The following is a 12,989-nucleotide window of genomic DNA, read 5'->3' on the forward strand; positions in this document are numbered from 1 at the left end:
AAATGGCAACCCACTCCAGTGTTCTTGCCTGGAGAATTCCACGGACAGAGGAGCCTGACAGGCTACAGTCCATGGGGTTGCAAAGAGTCACACACGACTGAGCGACTAACGCTTCCTCTCGTTCACTTCGCTGTTCAGTTCCTGAGTCGCGCCTGACTATTTGTGACCATGGACTGCAGACACCAGGCTCCCCTGTCTCTCACCACCTCTCGGAGTTTGCTCAAATTCATGTTGAGGTGGTGATGCCATCCCACCGTCTCATCCTCTGTCGCCCCCTTCTCCTCCTGCTTCAATCTTTCCCAGCATCAGGGTCTTTTCCAATGAGTCAGCTCTTCACATCAGGTGGGCAAAGTATTGGAGCTTCAGTTTCTGCATCAGTCCTTCTAGTGAATATTCAGGATTGATTGGTCTGATTCACTCATTTAAGTATGTATAATACACACACACTGATGTGTTACATTTGTATTTTATTTGACAAATGGATCATTTGAGAAACAATTTTATGTCCTACGTCTTACACTTATCGTTGACATTTTTTATATGGCATGAAATGTTCTTTGAAAATAATTTATATACAATGAAATGACTCCTTTGCAGGCAATTCTGGAAAAAACTGGAAGGAGAGTTGACAAACACATAGATTCCTGTTACCACCACCTCAGGCAAGACCCAGGGCCATCTGTCACTCCCACTAAAGCCCCTGCAGGGCTCCTTTTTAGTTATCGCCCTCTCAGGTCTTAACGCTGAGGCTGAAAAGTACTCCATTCCTATAATTTTGCTTTTTTCAGAAAGTCCTGTAAATAGAATTATATAGTACGTAGCCTTTTGGTCTGGCTTCTTTCGCTTGGCACAATACAACTGAGACTCACTCACACAGCTCCATTTATCCAGAGCTGGTCACTTTTTACTGCTGCGTAGTATTCCACTGTGCCAAGGTTAGCGCCTCCCTTCACTGGGTGAAGGACAGCTGGCCTGATAAGCGTAACCTTTCCTATTTGAATGATAGCCCATCCTACAGACATACTAAACCATATGCAAAGAGTTCCCTATTATTAGAATTTTTAGTTCTCCCTCATTATAAATAACCATTAAATGGACATCTTCACACATAGCTCTTTGCCTGCCAAACATCTTTGAATATGAAGATTCAACAAACAGACAGTATGCCCTGCTGGTGGTATAAGAATATATGAAAATATATACACGGTTGTACTAAAATTTTCTTAAAATATTTGCTTACATAAAAGACAGCCTGTGTCTCAGTGCGTCGTATTATGAAAATAAGAAAATAATAACTAACTTTGCCCTAATGCAGTTGTTTTTAACCAGCTAAATAGAGCTAGATACTGCTGAAATCCTGAACATGTATATCACTCACAATCATTTCAGAACATTGCTCTCCCAGCAGGAAGCTTCTTTAGACAACGGAACCACTTGGTGCATACAGAACAAGGATGATTGGGCAAGGGCAGGTCTGCGGGCCACTTAGGGCAGCATAACTGAGTTGCTCGTTACATCTGAGCAACTGAAGTGAAAGCTGCTAAGAGAGGAAAGATAAAGTAGGCACCTTGCTCTGCATAAAAGGCTTCCCTTTGAGTAGATGCTGCTGCCCTGCAAATTAAAAAGAAAACAGAAGAAAAAAAAAGTCATTATTGATGGGTGACACCTACTTTTGAAAATACACATGCACCCTGCAGGAAAATCTAAACAGTACAGAAAGGGACTCCCCCGGTGGTCCAGTGGTTAAGAATCCACCTGCCAACGCAGGGGACACAGGTTGGATCCCTGCTCCGGGAAGATCCCACATGCCGTGGGGCAGCTAAGACCCTGAGCCACAACTGCTGAAGCCTGAGCGCCACAACTGGAGAGTGATCCCCCTTTTCCACAACTAGGGAAAGCCCACACACAGCAGGAAGACCCAGCAGAGCCAAAAATAATAAACAAATTCAAGATAAATAAACAGCACAGAAATTCACAAAGTGAAAAGTAAAAGCTCCTTTGTCCCTAAGTCATGTCCGACTCTTTGCGACCCCACGGACTGGGGTCCACCAGGCTCCTCTGTCCAGCGGATTCTCCAGGCAAGAATCCTGGAGTGGGTTGCCATGCCCTCCTCCAGGGGATCTTCCCTACCCAGGCCTCCCTATTCCCACTTTGCATAGAGATAACTCTTGACAGTTTGAGCTGTCCTCTCAGGACACTCCCACATGCATGCACATATACTAACACATCCTTTCATCTAAGCACAAATGGAATCTACAATTTGCTTCTTCACCCAACATGACATCTTGGACATGCTTCCATACTGGTACCTATGGAAGTACTCATCCTTCCTCCTGGGTGAATTCTGATTGTATGGATGCACCATAAAGTTACCCAAGTTCAGTAATATCTACTGATGGGTATTACACCACTAGAGTTTAACTGGTGATGAAAAATCAGTTATGACATAAAGACATTGAGAAAGGCTCTGGCCAAAATCGGGATTGTGGCCATAGTGATTAGGATCTGACCTCCAGATTTTTAAAAACAGAACTAATGAATTCTTTGAAAGCAATCAAAGATAACGTTTTTAAAATTATGAGACAACCTGATGTCTTTATTCCCTGGCTCTACTACTAGTGGCTTACTGTTGCTTACTCCACGTGAGGGCGGACCACCCCTTTTTCTTCTAAATGAATCTCCAGCAGTCCACAAAAGTGAACTATGGCTCCGCCTGCTGGACATTTTCTATAACTGCAACCTGATTCAGTTCCTCTTCTAGACTTCGTTCATTCAAAACTGATTAGTTTTTGCTTTTAAATAATTAACCTATTAAGACAGAGATAAACTTATTCTTACTTTTTAAGAAAATAAAATAATACAGAACTAAGCACAGTAGTAGTGGTTCTCCCGTCACCTTTTCCCAGTTCTCACTCCCTTCCCTAGAAGGAATAATCACTGTTAGTTTATCGTCTCAGATCCATTTCTACCATTTACATTCAATATCATGCACAAACAGAAACATAGTTTTGTTTTGTTTCACTTTACATGTTTGGGTCCACGTTCTCCGCACTGACTTGTCACAGGTTCAGCTTAAGCTTTTCAGGTCAATGTGGGGTTGTGCTTGAGGACAGCATTTATGCAGACGGAAAAACACATTACTTACAGTTACTTTGGTTTTAAAAATTAATTCTAGCTATTAAATTAATAAATTAAAAACCTTGACTTTCTCATACACTTCTTCTATTTCATTTATGAATAGTCTTGTTCTAATTTAAAAGCTGAATGAACTCTGATAATAACTTCTAAGGGGACTTCAAAATTATTCTAATTCCCAGAACATTTTAAGCTCAAGTTATTTTAGGTTAGATTATTTTAAACTTACATTTTAAAATATTACATTTTCTTTATAAAATATTGTTAAGTGACTTCAAGTGAGCATAATCTTCTCAAATACTTGATGCTAGTAAATTTAACAAATGTATAAACTTTAATCTTAATTCTCTTAAACATTCCAGTGCTGATTTAAAGAACGGGGGAGCCTGGCATGCTGCAGTCCATGGGGCCACAAAGAGCCAGAGACAACTTAGCAAATGAACAGCAACGACGACTGATTTTAAAAAGTCTCATAACTTTCAACTAAAAATCCTAAGTCTACAGCCCAGGTTGGATGCATGAGACGGGTGCTCAGGGCTGGTGCACTGGGGAGACCCAGAGGGATGGGATGGGGAGGGAGGTGGGAGGGGGGATCGGGATGGGGAACACATGTAAATCCATGGCTGATTCATGTCAGTGTATGACAGAAACCACTACAATATTGTAAAGCAATTAGCCTCCAACTAATAAAAAGAAATGAAAAAACAAAGGAAAAATAAATAAATAAAATTAGTTATTTAAAAGTTAAATTTATATTGAAATCACAGGGATATTCCAAGAGCTATTCTTACATGCCAAATCCTCTAAAATGTTTTAAATAAGTTAAATATCAAAAAAATACAGATTGTTACTAAACTTACCACAAAAGTAATATAAGTTGGCTTTATATCAACAACTGCTCGTCAGACTCTGAATTTCTTCAGATGAAAAGTCCTTTTCTCCACTATTCCTAAGCAAGTGAAATTTGCTCTCCTACCTCTGTGACCTAGAGCCAGGCCAGAGTAGGGGAATACATTTACAGTCAACTGGGGCTAAGATGAGAAATCTCATTTTCTCCTTCGAACCCTGACTGACACAGCCCTTATGTCAGTAACACGAATATGTCTGCTTCCTCGTAGCCTCACCAATCCTGCAGATTATTCACACACTGAATTTTTGGCCATTAACTTATAAGTCGATAAGATTGTTTACTCCACATTGCTTACTTGTTTGTGAGAATTTTTCCGTATTGTTACACGGTTCTCCACCACCCCCAGCTTTATGGAGGTATAACTGACACACACCGCCTACTCTTTTTCTAACTTGTTTTTAAACAGACGCCCGTGTGTGTTCCACACTTAGCTGCAGCGCATCTACCGCGCCCATGCACCCGGAGCGCGAGCTCCTCAGCAAGAAGAGCCCAGAGCAAGTCCTGCTCGCCGCAGCGAGCGCAGCCCAGGCGCAGTGACAAAGACCCAGAGCAGCAAAAAGCTAGTTAATTAATTTAAAATGCATTTCTAAAGTGCACCACTGCGAAGATCCCCTGGAGAAGGAAGTGGTAACCCACTCCAGCACTCTTGCCTGGGAAATCCCAAGGACAGAGAAGCCTGGTGGGTTAGAGTCCATGGGGCTGAGGACAGCTGGACACGGCTCGGCACACATGCCGGGCTGTCTGTCTGCTAGGCTTCCAGGCTCTGCTTCCGAGACCGCAGCGCCTTCTGCTCCTCTTGAACCAAGCCTACTGTGCCTCCCTCTTGTCAGGACACTTACACTACATACAAGGCCCACCGGGACAGTCCAGAACTACCTCCCCATCTCCAGATCCTCACGTTCTTACATCTGCAAAGCCCCTTTTGTAACATAAAGTAAAATCCACTCATTCCAGGGATTAGGACCTGCATATCTTTAGATGCATGACTCGGCCCAACACAGTGCGCGAATTCAGGAGTCCAGTTTGGGATGCGCTGCCTTTGAGATATCTATTAAGCAGAGAAAGGAGGGTGGATTCCATTCTCAGGAGAGCAAAGTGAAGACCCAGGCCCTCGTTTATTCTTTCCCTTCCTGTGAAAGGCCTCAAAAACACGCGTGCCTAATTCACAGGGAGTGACGAGCAGAGCATTGCAGGGAGGGCCTTAACCTCGCCAGCCACTCCAGGGACACGTGCAGGTACTGATCATGTGAAATTCTTGCTTCCTTCACTGCCACTCCACTCACGGTAGTGTGTATACAGGTCAATCCCAATTTCCCAATTCATTCCCCCCGCCTTCCCCCACCATGTCCACACACGTCCATTCTCTGCATCTGCGTCTCTATTCCTGCCCAGCAAACGGGTTTGTCTGTACTGTTTTTCTAGATTCCACAATATATGCAACAATATACGACATTTGTTTTTCTATTTTTGACTTGTGGCCAAGAAGTACCTGAAAACCTGCTCAACATCACTGATTGTTAGAGAAATGCAGATCAAAGCTACAATGAGGTATCACTTCACACCAGTCAGAAGGGCCATCCTCAAAAAACCTACAAACAATAAATGCTGGCGAGGGTGTGGAGAAAAGGGAACCCTCTTGCACTGTTGGTGGGAATGCAAACGAGTACAGCCGCTATGGAAGACGGTATGAAGATTCCTTTAAAAACTAGGAATAAAACTACCAGATGATCCAGCAAGCCCACTACTGGGCACACACCACAATTCTAAAAGACACATGCAGCCCAATGGTCAGTACAGCTCATTTCCAATAGCTAGGCCATGGAAGCAACCTAGACGTCCACTGACAGATGAATGGATAAAGAAGCTGTGTTACATATATACAATAGAATATTACTCAGCCATGAAAAAGAAGGCATTTGAGTCAGTTCTAACGAGGTGGATGAACCTAGAGCCTATTACACAGAAAGAGAAAAACGACTATCTATATTAACACATATGTATGAAATTTAGAAAGATGGTACCGAGGAACCTGTTTGCAGGACAGCATGGAGATGCAGACACAGTGAAGAGACTTGTGGACACAGCAGGGAAGGAGAACGTGGGACGAACCGGGAGAGCGGCACAGAAACAGAGCATCACCAGAGGTAAAACAGACAGCCAGCAGGAACTTATTGTATGAGCAGCTCACATCCGGGGCTCTGTGACCACATGGAGGTGTGCGATGGGTGGGAGGTGGGAGGGAGTCTCAAGAGGGAGGGGACATGCGTGTATCTATGGCTGATTCATGCTGACGTCCGTCAGGAATCAACGCAATGTTGTAAAGCAATTATCTTCCAATTAAAAATAAGTAACTTTTCTGAAAATGCAAGTAAATAAATGAAAATAAGACCAAATGAATGTGGAGATTTCTTAAAAAACTGGAAATAGAACTGCCATATGACCCAGCAATCCCACTTCTGGGCATACACACTGAGGAATCCAGATCTGAAAGAGACACGTGCACCCCAATGTTCATCGCAGCACTGTTTATAATAGCCAGGACATGGAAGCAACCTAGATGCCCAGCAGACGAATGGATAAGGAAGCTGTGGTACATATACACCATGGAATATTACTCAGCCGTTAAAAAGAGTTCATTTGAATCAGTTCTAATGAGATGGATGAAACTGGAGCCCATTATACAGAGTGAAGTAAGCCAGAAAGATAAAGACCATTACAGCATACTAACACATATATACGGAATTTAGAAAGATGGTAACGATGGCCCTATATGCAGGGCAGAAGAAGAGACGCAGAAGTACAGAACAGACTTTTGAACTCTGTGGGAGAAGGGGAGGGTGGGATGTTTCGAGAGAACAGCATGTATATTATCTGTGGTGAAACAGACCACCAGCCCAGGTGGGAGGCATGAGTCAAGTGCTCGGGCCTGGTGGGGTGGGAAGACCCAGAGGAATCGGGTGGAGAGGGAGGTGGGATGGGGGACCGGGATGGGGAATACGTGTAACTCTATGGCTGATTCATATCAATGTATGACAAAATCCACTGAAAAATTAAAAAAAAAAAAAAAGACCAAATGAAAAACAAACAGATGAACAAACTCACATCTGTGTCTGGTAACATAGGTGTGTACTGAGATGTTCAGGCAGAAATGGACCAAAATTCGGAAAGAAATTACTTAGAGGAAATGGGAGTAGAGGAAAAGAAATCATCTTGTCCATTAGCAGACGAATGGATAGGGAAGTTGTGGTACATATACACAATGGAATATTACTCAACTATAAAAAAGAATGCATTTGAGTCAATTCCAATGAGGTGGATAAAACTGGAGCCTATTATACAGAGTGAAGCAAGTCAGAACGAGAAACACCAATACAATATATTAATGCATATATATAGAATTTAGAAAGACGGTAATGACAACCCTGTATTCAAGACAGCAAGAGACACAGATGTAAAGAACAGACTTTTGGACTCTGTGGGAGAAGGCAAGGGTGGGAAATATGAGAGAAGAGCATTGAGACGTGTGTATTACCATATGTAAAATAGATGCCCAGTGCAAGTTCATGGCTTGAAGGAGGGCACTCAAAGCTGGTGCTCTGGGACAACCCAGAGGGATGGGGTGCGGAGGGAGGTGGGAGGGGGGTCAGGACACCTGTACACCCACGGCTGATTCATGTTGATGTATGGCAAAACCACCACAATATTGTAATTAGCCTCCAATTAAAATAAACTGTGAGAGTTGGACTGTGAAGAAAGCTGAGCGCCAAAGAATTGATGCTTTTGAACTGTGGTGTTGGAGAAGATTCTTGAGAGTCCCTTCAACTGCAAGGAGATCCAACCAGTCCATCCTAAAGGAGATCAGTCCTGGGTGTTCATTGGAAGGACTGATGCTGAGCCTGAAACTCCAACACTTTGGCCACCACATGTGAAGAACTAACTCATTTGAAAAGACCCTGATGCTGGGAGGGATTGGGGGCAGGAGGAGAAGGGGACGACAGAGGATGAGATGGCTGGATGGCATCACCGACTCAATGGACATGAGTTTGAGTAAACTCCGGGAGCTGGTGATGAACAGGGAGGCCTGGCGTGCTGTGATTCATGGGGTTCCAAAGAGTCAGACACGACTGTGCAACTGAACTGAACTGAAAATAATTTTAAAAAAAGAAATCATCATCTTCACTGTTAATAATAGACTTCCCTGGTGGCTCAGACGGTAAAGCAGGAGACCCAGGTTCGATCCCTGGGTGGGGAAGATCTCCTGGAGAAGGCAATGGCAACCCACTCCAGTATTCTTGCCTGGGAAATCCCAAGGACAGAGGAGCCTCTCTGACTGTAATCCATGGGGTCGCAGAGTCGGACACGACTGAGCGACTTCACTTTCACTTTTAGAAGCAGTCTAAATGGTCACCCATGGGTAATGGGCTAAATCATGATATGTGCCACTGCTATATTAAAAGTGGAACCAAAAAAAAAAAAAAAGTGGAACCAACAAAGACCTACCGAATAGCACATGGAACTCTGCTCAGCTTTATGTGGCAGCCGGGATGGGAGGGGGGCTTGGGGGAGAAAGGATACATGCATCTGTGAGGTCGAGCCCCTTTGGTGTCCCCCCGAAACTATCACAACGTTGTTAATAGGCTATACTCCAAACAGAGAGTATCTCCCGTGTTAAAAAGAAAAAAAAAGAATCATGACATACATACAATAGAATACTACAGGAAGGGGGATGACATTAAGATACCATTATGTGAAAAAGCAAGCTGCAGAGTCCAGTGTCTACCATCATTTATATGAAATGAAAAAGCGAAACGTGTCTGTATCTGTGTGTTTGCGTGTTCTAACAAACAGAATATTCTAGAAGGGCACAAAAGAAACTAGAAACAGTAGTTGCCTCTGGATAAGGGAATCGGGCTTCCCGGGTGGTGCAGTGGTAAAGAATCTGGCTGCCAATGCAAGAGACGCAAGATGCATGTTCCATCCCTGGGTCAGGAAGATCCCCTGGAGAAGGAAATAGCAACCCACTCCAGTATTCTTGCCTGGGAAATCCCATGGACAGAGGAGCCTGGCGGGCTACATAGGGTCGTGAAGAGTCGGACCCAACTGAACACACCCACACACAGAAACTGAGTAACTAGAAACAGAGGAAGAAAGAGTTTTCACTTTTTCTGCCCTTTTGTAACTTTGAATTTCATTCTATGCACATGCATAATCATTTCAAAAAGTCTAATATGATTTTTTGTGTGTGTGTGTATTTTTTTAAATTTTTTCATTTATTTTTACTAGTTGAAGGCTAATTACTTTACAATATTGTAGTGGTTTTTGCCATACATTGACATGAATCAATATGATTTTAAAACATATCAGGATTAAGAAACGTGAAACTTTGTCAAGGGAAACCTCATCCCTAAAATGGAGTCAGGAGACCAGAAGGGGGCGCTCTCAGGCGGGGCCAGGCACAACAATTACAGGAGAATTTGTCAACTACAGACCTCAAAAGAACCATGAACAGGAACAAATCAGTTAGAGGCCACAGCAGGAAAGATGTGCACACCGTCTTCTGTAAGGAACTGACTACCCCAGCAACTCAGCCAGAGAGAAACTGTCATCACCTTTTCTCTGACGGACTCTCATTCAAAACAGCCCTTCCCAACTTCCTCCTTCTCTATAAAATCACACCCCTCTCCTTCACTCATTGGGCCTCCCTTGCGGCTCAGCTGGTAAAGAATCCACCTGCAATGTGGGAGACCTGGGTTCAATCCCTGGGTTGGGAAGATCCCCTGGAGAAGGGAAAGGCTACCACTCTAGTATTGCCTGTGGCTTTTGCTATAGCTTGCTTGTCCCAAACTGCAATTCTTCTACTAGTCCCAAATAAATTCACTTTCTTTAAAAAAAAAAAAAAGTTTTTTTTGGTGTGGACCATTTTTCAAGTCTTTATTGAATTTGTTATAATATTGCTTCGGTTGCACGTTTTGGTTTTTAAGCCACGAAGCAAGGGGGGAACTCTTAACCCCCAGCCAAGGATCAAACCCACACCTTTTGCATTGGAAGCCAAAGTCTTAACCACTGGACCACCAGGGAGGTCCCCCGAAATAAACCCACTTTTGCTGGTAAAATAGCTTTTGTGTCTGAGGTCCACAGAAGTAAATTTTAAAAGGTGGTCCTGCCACCCCAAGTCCAGCCTTCATGCTGCAGCTGGTGCAGCCGGAGTGGACTTGCTCCCATGGGACACGCGGGGCTCAGCTCAGCTGCACGGATGCTCAGCAAACCTTCACTGACCCAGCAGCGCAGAGATGGAGATCAGGGCAGTGCATAAGTTCCAACCTTACTCTGCAGCCGGGCATTTCAGGGAGTGGGCATAAAATGACACTGTGATCCACCAGCGTCCTTTAAATAGCAAGGGCTGGCTATCTTCAGGAAGCAGGAAAGTTAGGTTAAACATTTACTTACGAACTTAAGGCACAGTCAGGATGAGTGCTGTGTTCCAGACACTGTAAGAGTTTCACTGGTCTGCAAAATGAAAAGATGTAACATTTAAGGGATGAGCCAAGTGACTTTCCTTCATCATACATTTATGGGGAACCTGCAACGCACTGGAGACACAAAGTCTCTGACCTTGAAGGACACAGTTTCTTTTCAAAAATATGAGCTGGCATTTGTTGAGCACTTACTATGTACCAGAAAATCTGATTATGTATTAAATATCTCACATAGATGATGTCATTCCCTCCTTACAACAACTGGCCAAAGCAGGTACTAAGGAGATCAAACCAATCAATCCTAAAGCAAATTAATCCTGAACATTCACTGGAAGGACTGATGCTGAAGCTGAAGCTCCAATACTCTGGCCACCTGATGTGAAGAGCTGACTCATTGGAAAAGCCCCCGATGCTGGGAAAGATTGCAGGCAGGAGGAGAAGGGGGTGGCAGAGGATGAGATAGTCAGACAGCATCACAGACTCAGGGGATATGAATTTGTGCAAACTTTGGGAGATGGTGATGGACAGGGAAGCCTGGCATGGTGCAGTCCATGGGTCGCAGAAAGTCCAACACACCTGAGCAGCTGAACTGCAACAAATTGTTATCTGCGATCTACAGCCGAGAAGGCCATCCAGAGGAACGTGCCCACATTCTCACAGGAGTGAGTTGAGGAGCTGAACTTGAACCTCCCCTCCAAAGCCTAGGCATGGAACCACTTCTGTAAAGACGTACAACTTTGCTTGGAAAATCTGTTGATAAGAACTTTGGGCAGAAGGCTGAACTTGAAGCACATGGGTGATGGCTCGTGCCTCGGCTTCAGGAAAGAAAGCTAACTGCTTGCACGGTAAGGCTGAAGGAGGAAACAGAACAGGCTCTATCTTGAGAGCAGGACTCCATCCTGGGCCGGACTGTGGACTTTGAGCTCTATGCCCTGAATCGATGGAAATGACAGACCAACTGGAAAACCAGGCCCCGGGAAGGAAGAGCCCCAGGGCTCTCCATTGCTAGAAGAATACCCTGATTGTCTGCCTAACGGAACAGAACCATACATTCTATTATGCTTATTGGGTATGACCACAGGCCTATAGATAATTGTCCATTGCTAACTAGACTTAAGGCATATGAATCAGGGTTAACTTTGATTGTATCTTTCCTTTCCTTTGTTCAGACGAGCTTCAGGGAATTTGGGGAGGTGGGTTTGAGCACGTACACTTAGGGTGTATAAGGTTTTCACAAAACTGGTCGGGGTCCTTGGCCAAGAGGAGACTCTGCCTTGGGCCCGCCAGTGTAATAAACTGCACTCCACTATCTGCACGGTCCTTCTGAGTGAGTTTGTTTCCTGGAACGCGTGGCTATCACCAGGCGAGAAGATGTGGGTTCCAGGAGAGCCAGGAGGAAGGGAAGAGTAGCGGTGAAGACGGGAGCCTGGTGGCAGTGAGAGGCAGCGAGGAGAGGCTGTCAGTCATCACAGGGCGCCTAGATGGCACTTGGGAAGAACAGGAACGCGTTCTGTCTGTGGCGTGTTGTGTGACCGCCCACCGTACCCCCAGGACTCTCTAGGCCTCAGTGGACACTGTTCAGATACTTTTTTTTTTTTAAAACAAGAGTAGTCTGTTATTGGATTTCCCTGGCAGGCCACTGGCTGCAAATCCGCCTGCCAACGCAGGGGGCACGGGTTAAATCCCTGGTCTCGGAAGATTCCACATGGTGCAGGGCTACTAAGCCCGAGCACCCCAACTGCTGAGCCTGCGCTCTGGAGCCCGTATTTGACAAAGGAAGCCCCAACACCGCAACTAGAGAGCAATCCCCTGCTGGCTGCAATGAGAGAAAGCCGCCTCACAGCAGCAAAGATCCAGCACTGCCAAAAAATAATTAATAATTTTTTTAAAGTAGCTTGGTATTGCTGTCATGCCTCCCCGCTTCTCCCACCAGAATGCACTGAGTTTCACGGAGTGTGGGTCAATACAGTGCAAAGCAGAAAACAGGACACGAGAGGCTTTGAACAAAGACCTTGCCAAAAGCTGCAAGACTTGGGGAGAAAGTTCAACCACTGTGGCACAGAGGTCAGTGTCCCCTGAAATTTGACGGGCAGGGGATTCTCACTTAGATCTGGGCTTGAGTCTGATCTGTTAACCCTGGTTGTTCACCCTGTGTTAAGCCTATTGTTATCTCCTCCGAGCTCCCAGGAGCAATAAAACCCCAAAACACAGACAGCCCACGGGTGGTACAGAAATGCTAAGCCAGACATGTAAGGGTGGAGCCTGGGGCCAGCTTAGGTGGGGCAACGTGACTCAGGAAAAGCAGGTTGAGACCTTGAGGCTCACAGCTGTGAGTCGGAAGGCAGCCCTGGGGCCCCACATGACCTGATGACTTGTAAAAAGACAGCCTCCTAGGGGAAGTCCCTGGGCCAAAGCAAAGTGGTCACAACTGTGGGATTTTTAGCCATGCTTTTTTTTTTTCCTATCCC

The 12,989-nt window shown here is 44.8% G+C and overlaps 1 protein-coding gene across 1 annotated transcript in view; it reads right to left on the reverse strand.

Annotated features, from left to right (window-relative positions):
- Window positions 1–450: 450 nt before the first annotated feature.
- BST1 (bone marrow stromal cell antigen 1) overlaps window positions 451–12,989 on the reverse strand; it is a 30,935-nt gene continuing 18,396 nt past the window's right edge. Inside the window, exons 8-9 of the mRNA XM_065914091.1 lie at window positions 10,493–10,552; window positions 451–1,611 (exon numbers count right to left, since the gene is read on the reverse strand). Coding sequence (XP_065770163.1) covers window positions 1,512–1,611; window positions 10,493–10,552 — 160 coding nt within the window. The 3' untranslated portion in view covers window positions 451–1,511. The remainder of the gene's footprint in view (window positions 1,612–10,492; window positions 10,553–12,989) is intronic.

Source organism: Muntiacus reevesi, chromosome 22 (assembly GCF_963930625.1).
Source record: "Muntiacus reevesi chromosome 22, mMunRee1.1, whole genome shotgun sequence".
NCBI classification, from domain to species: Eukaryota; Metazoa; Chordata; class Mammalia; order Artiodactyla; family Cervidae; genus Muntiacus; species Muntiacus reevesi.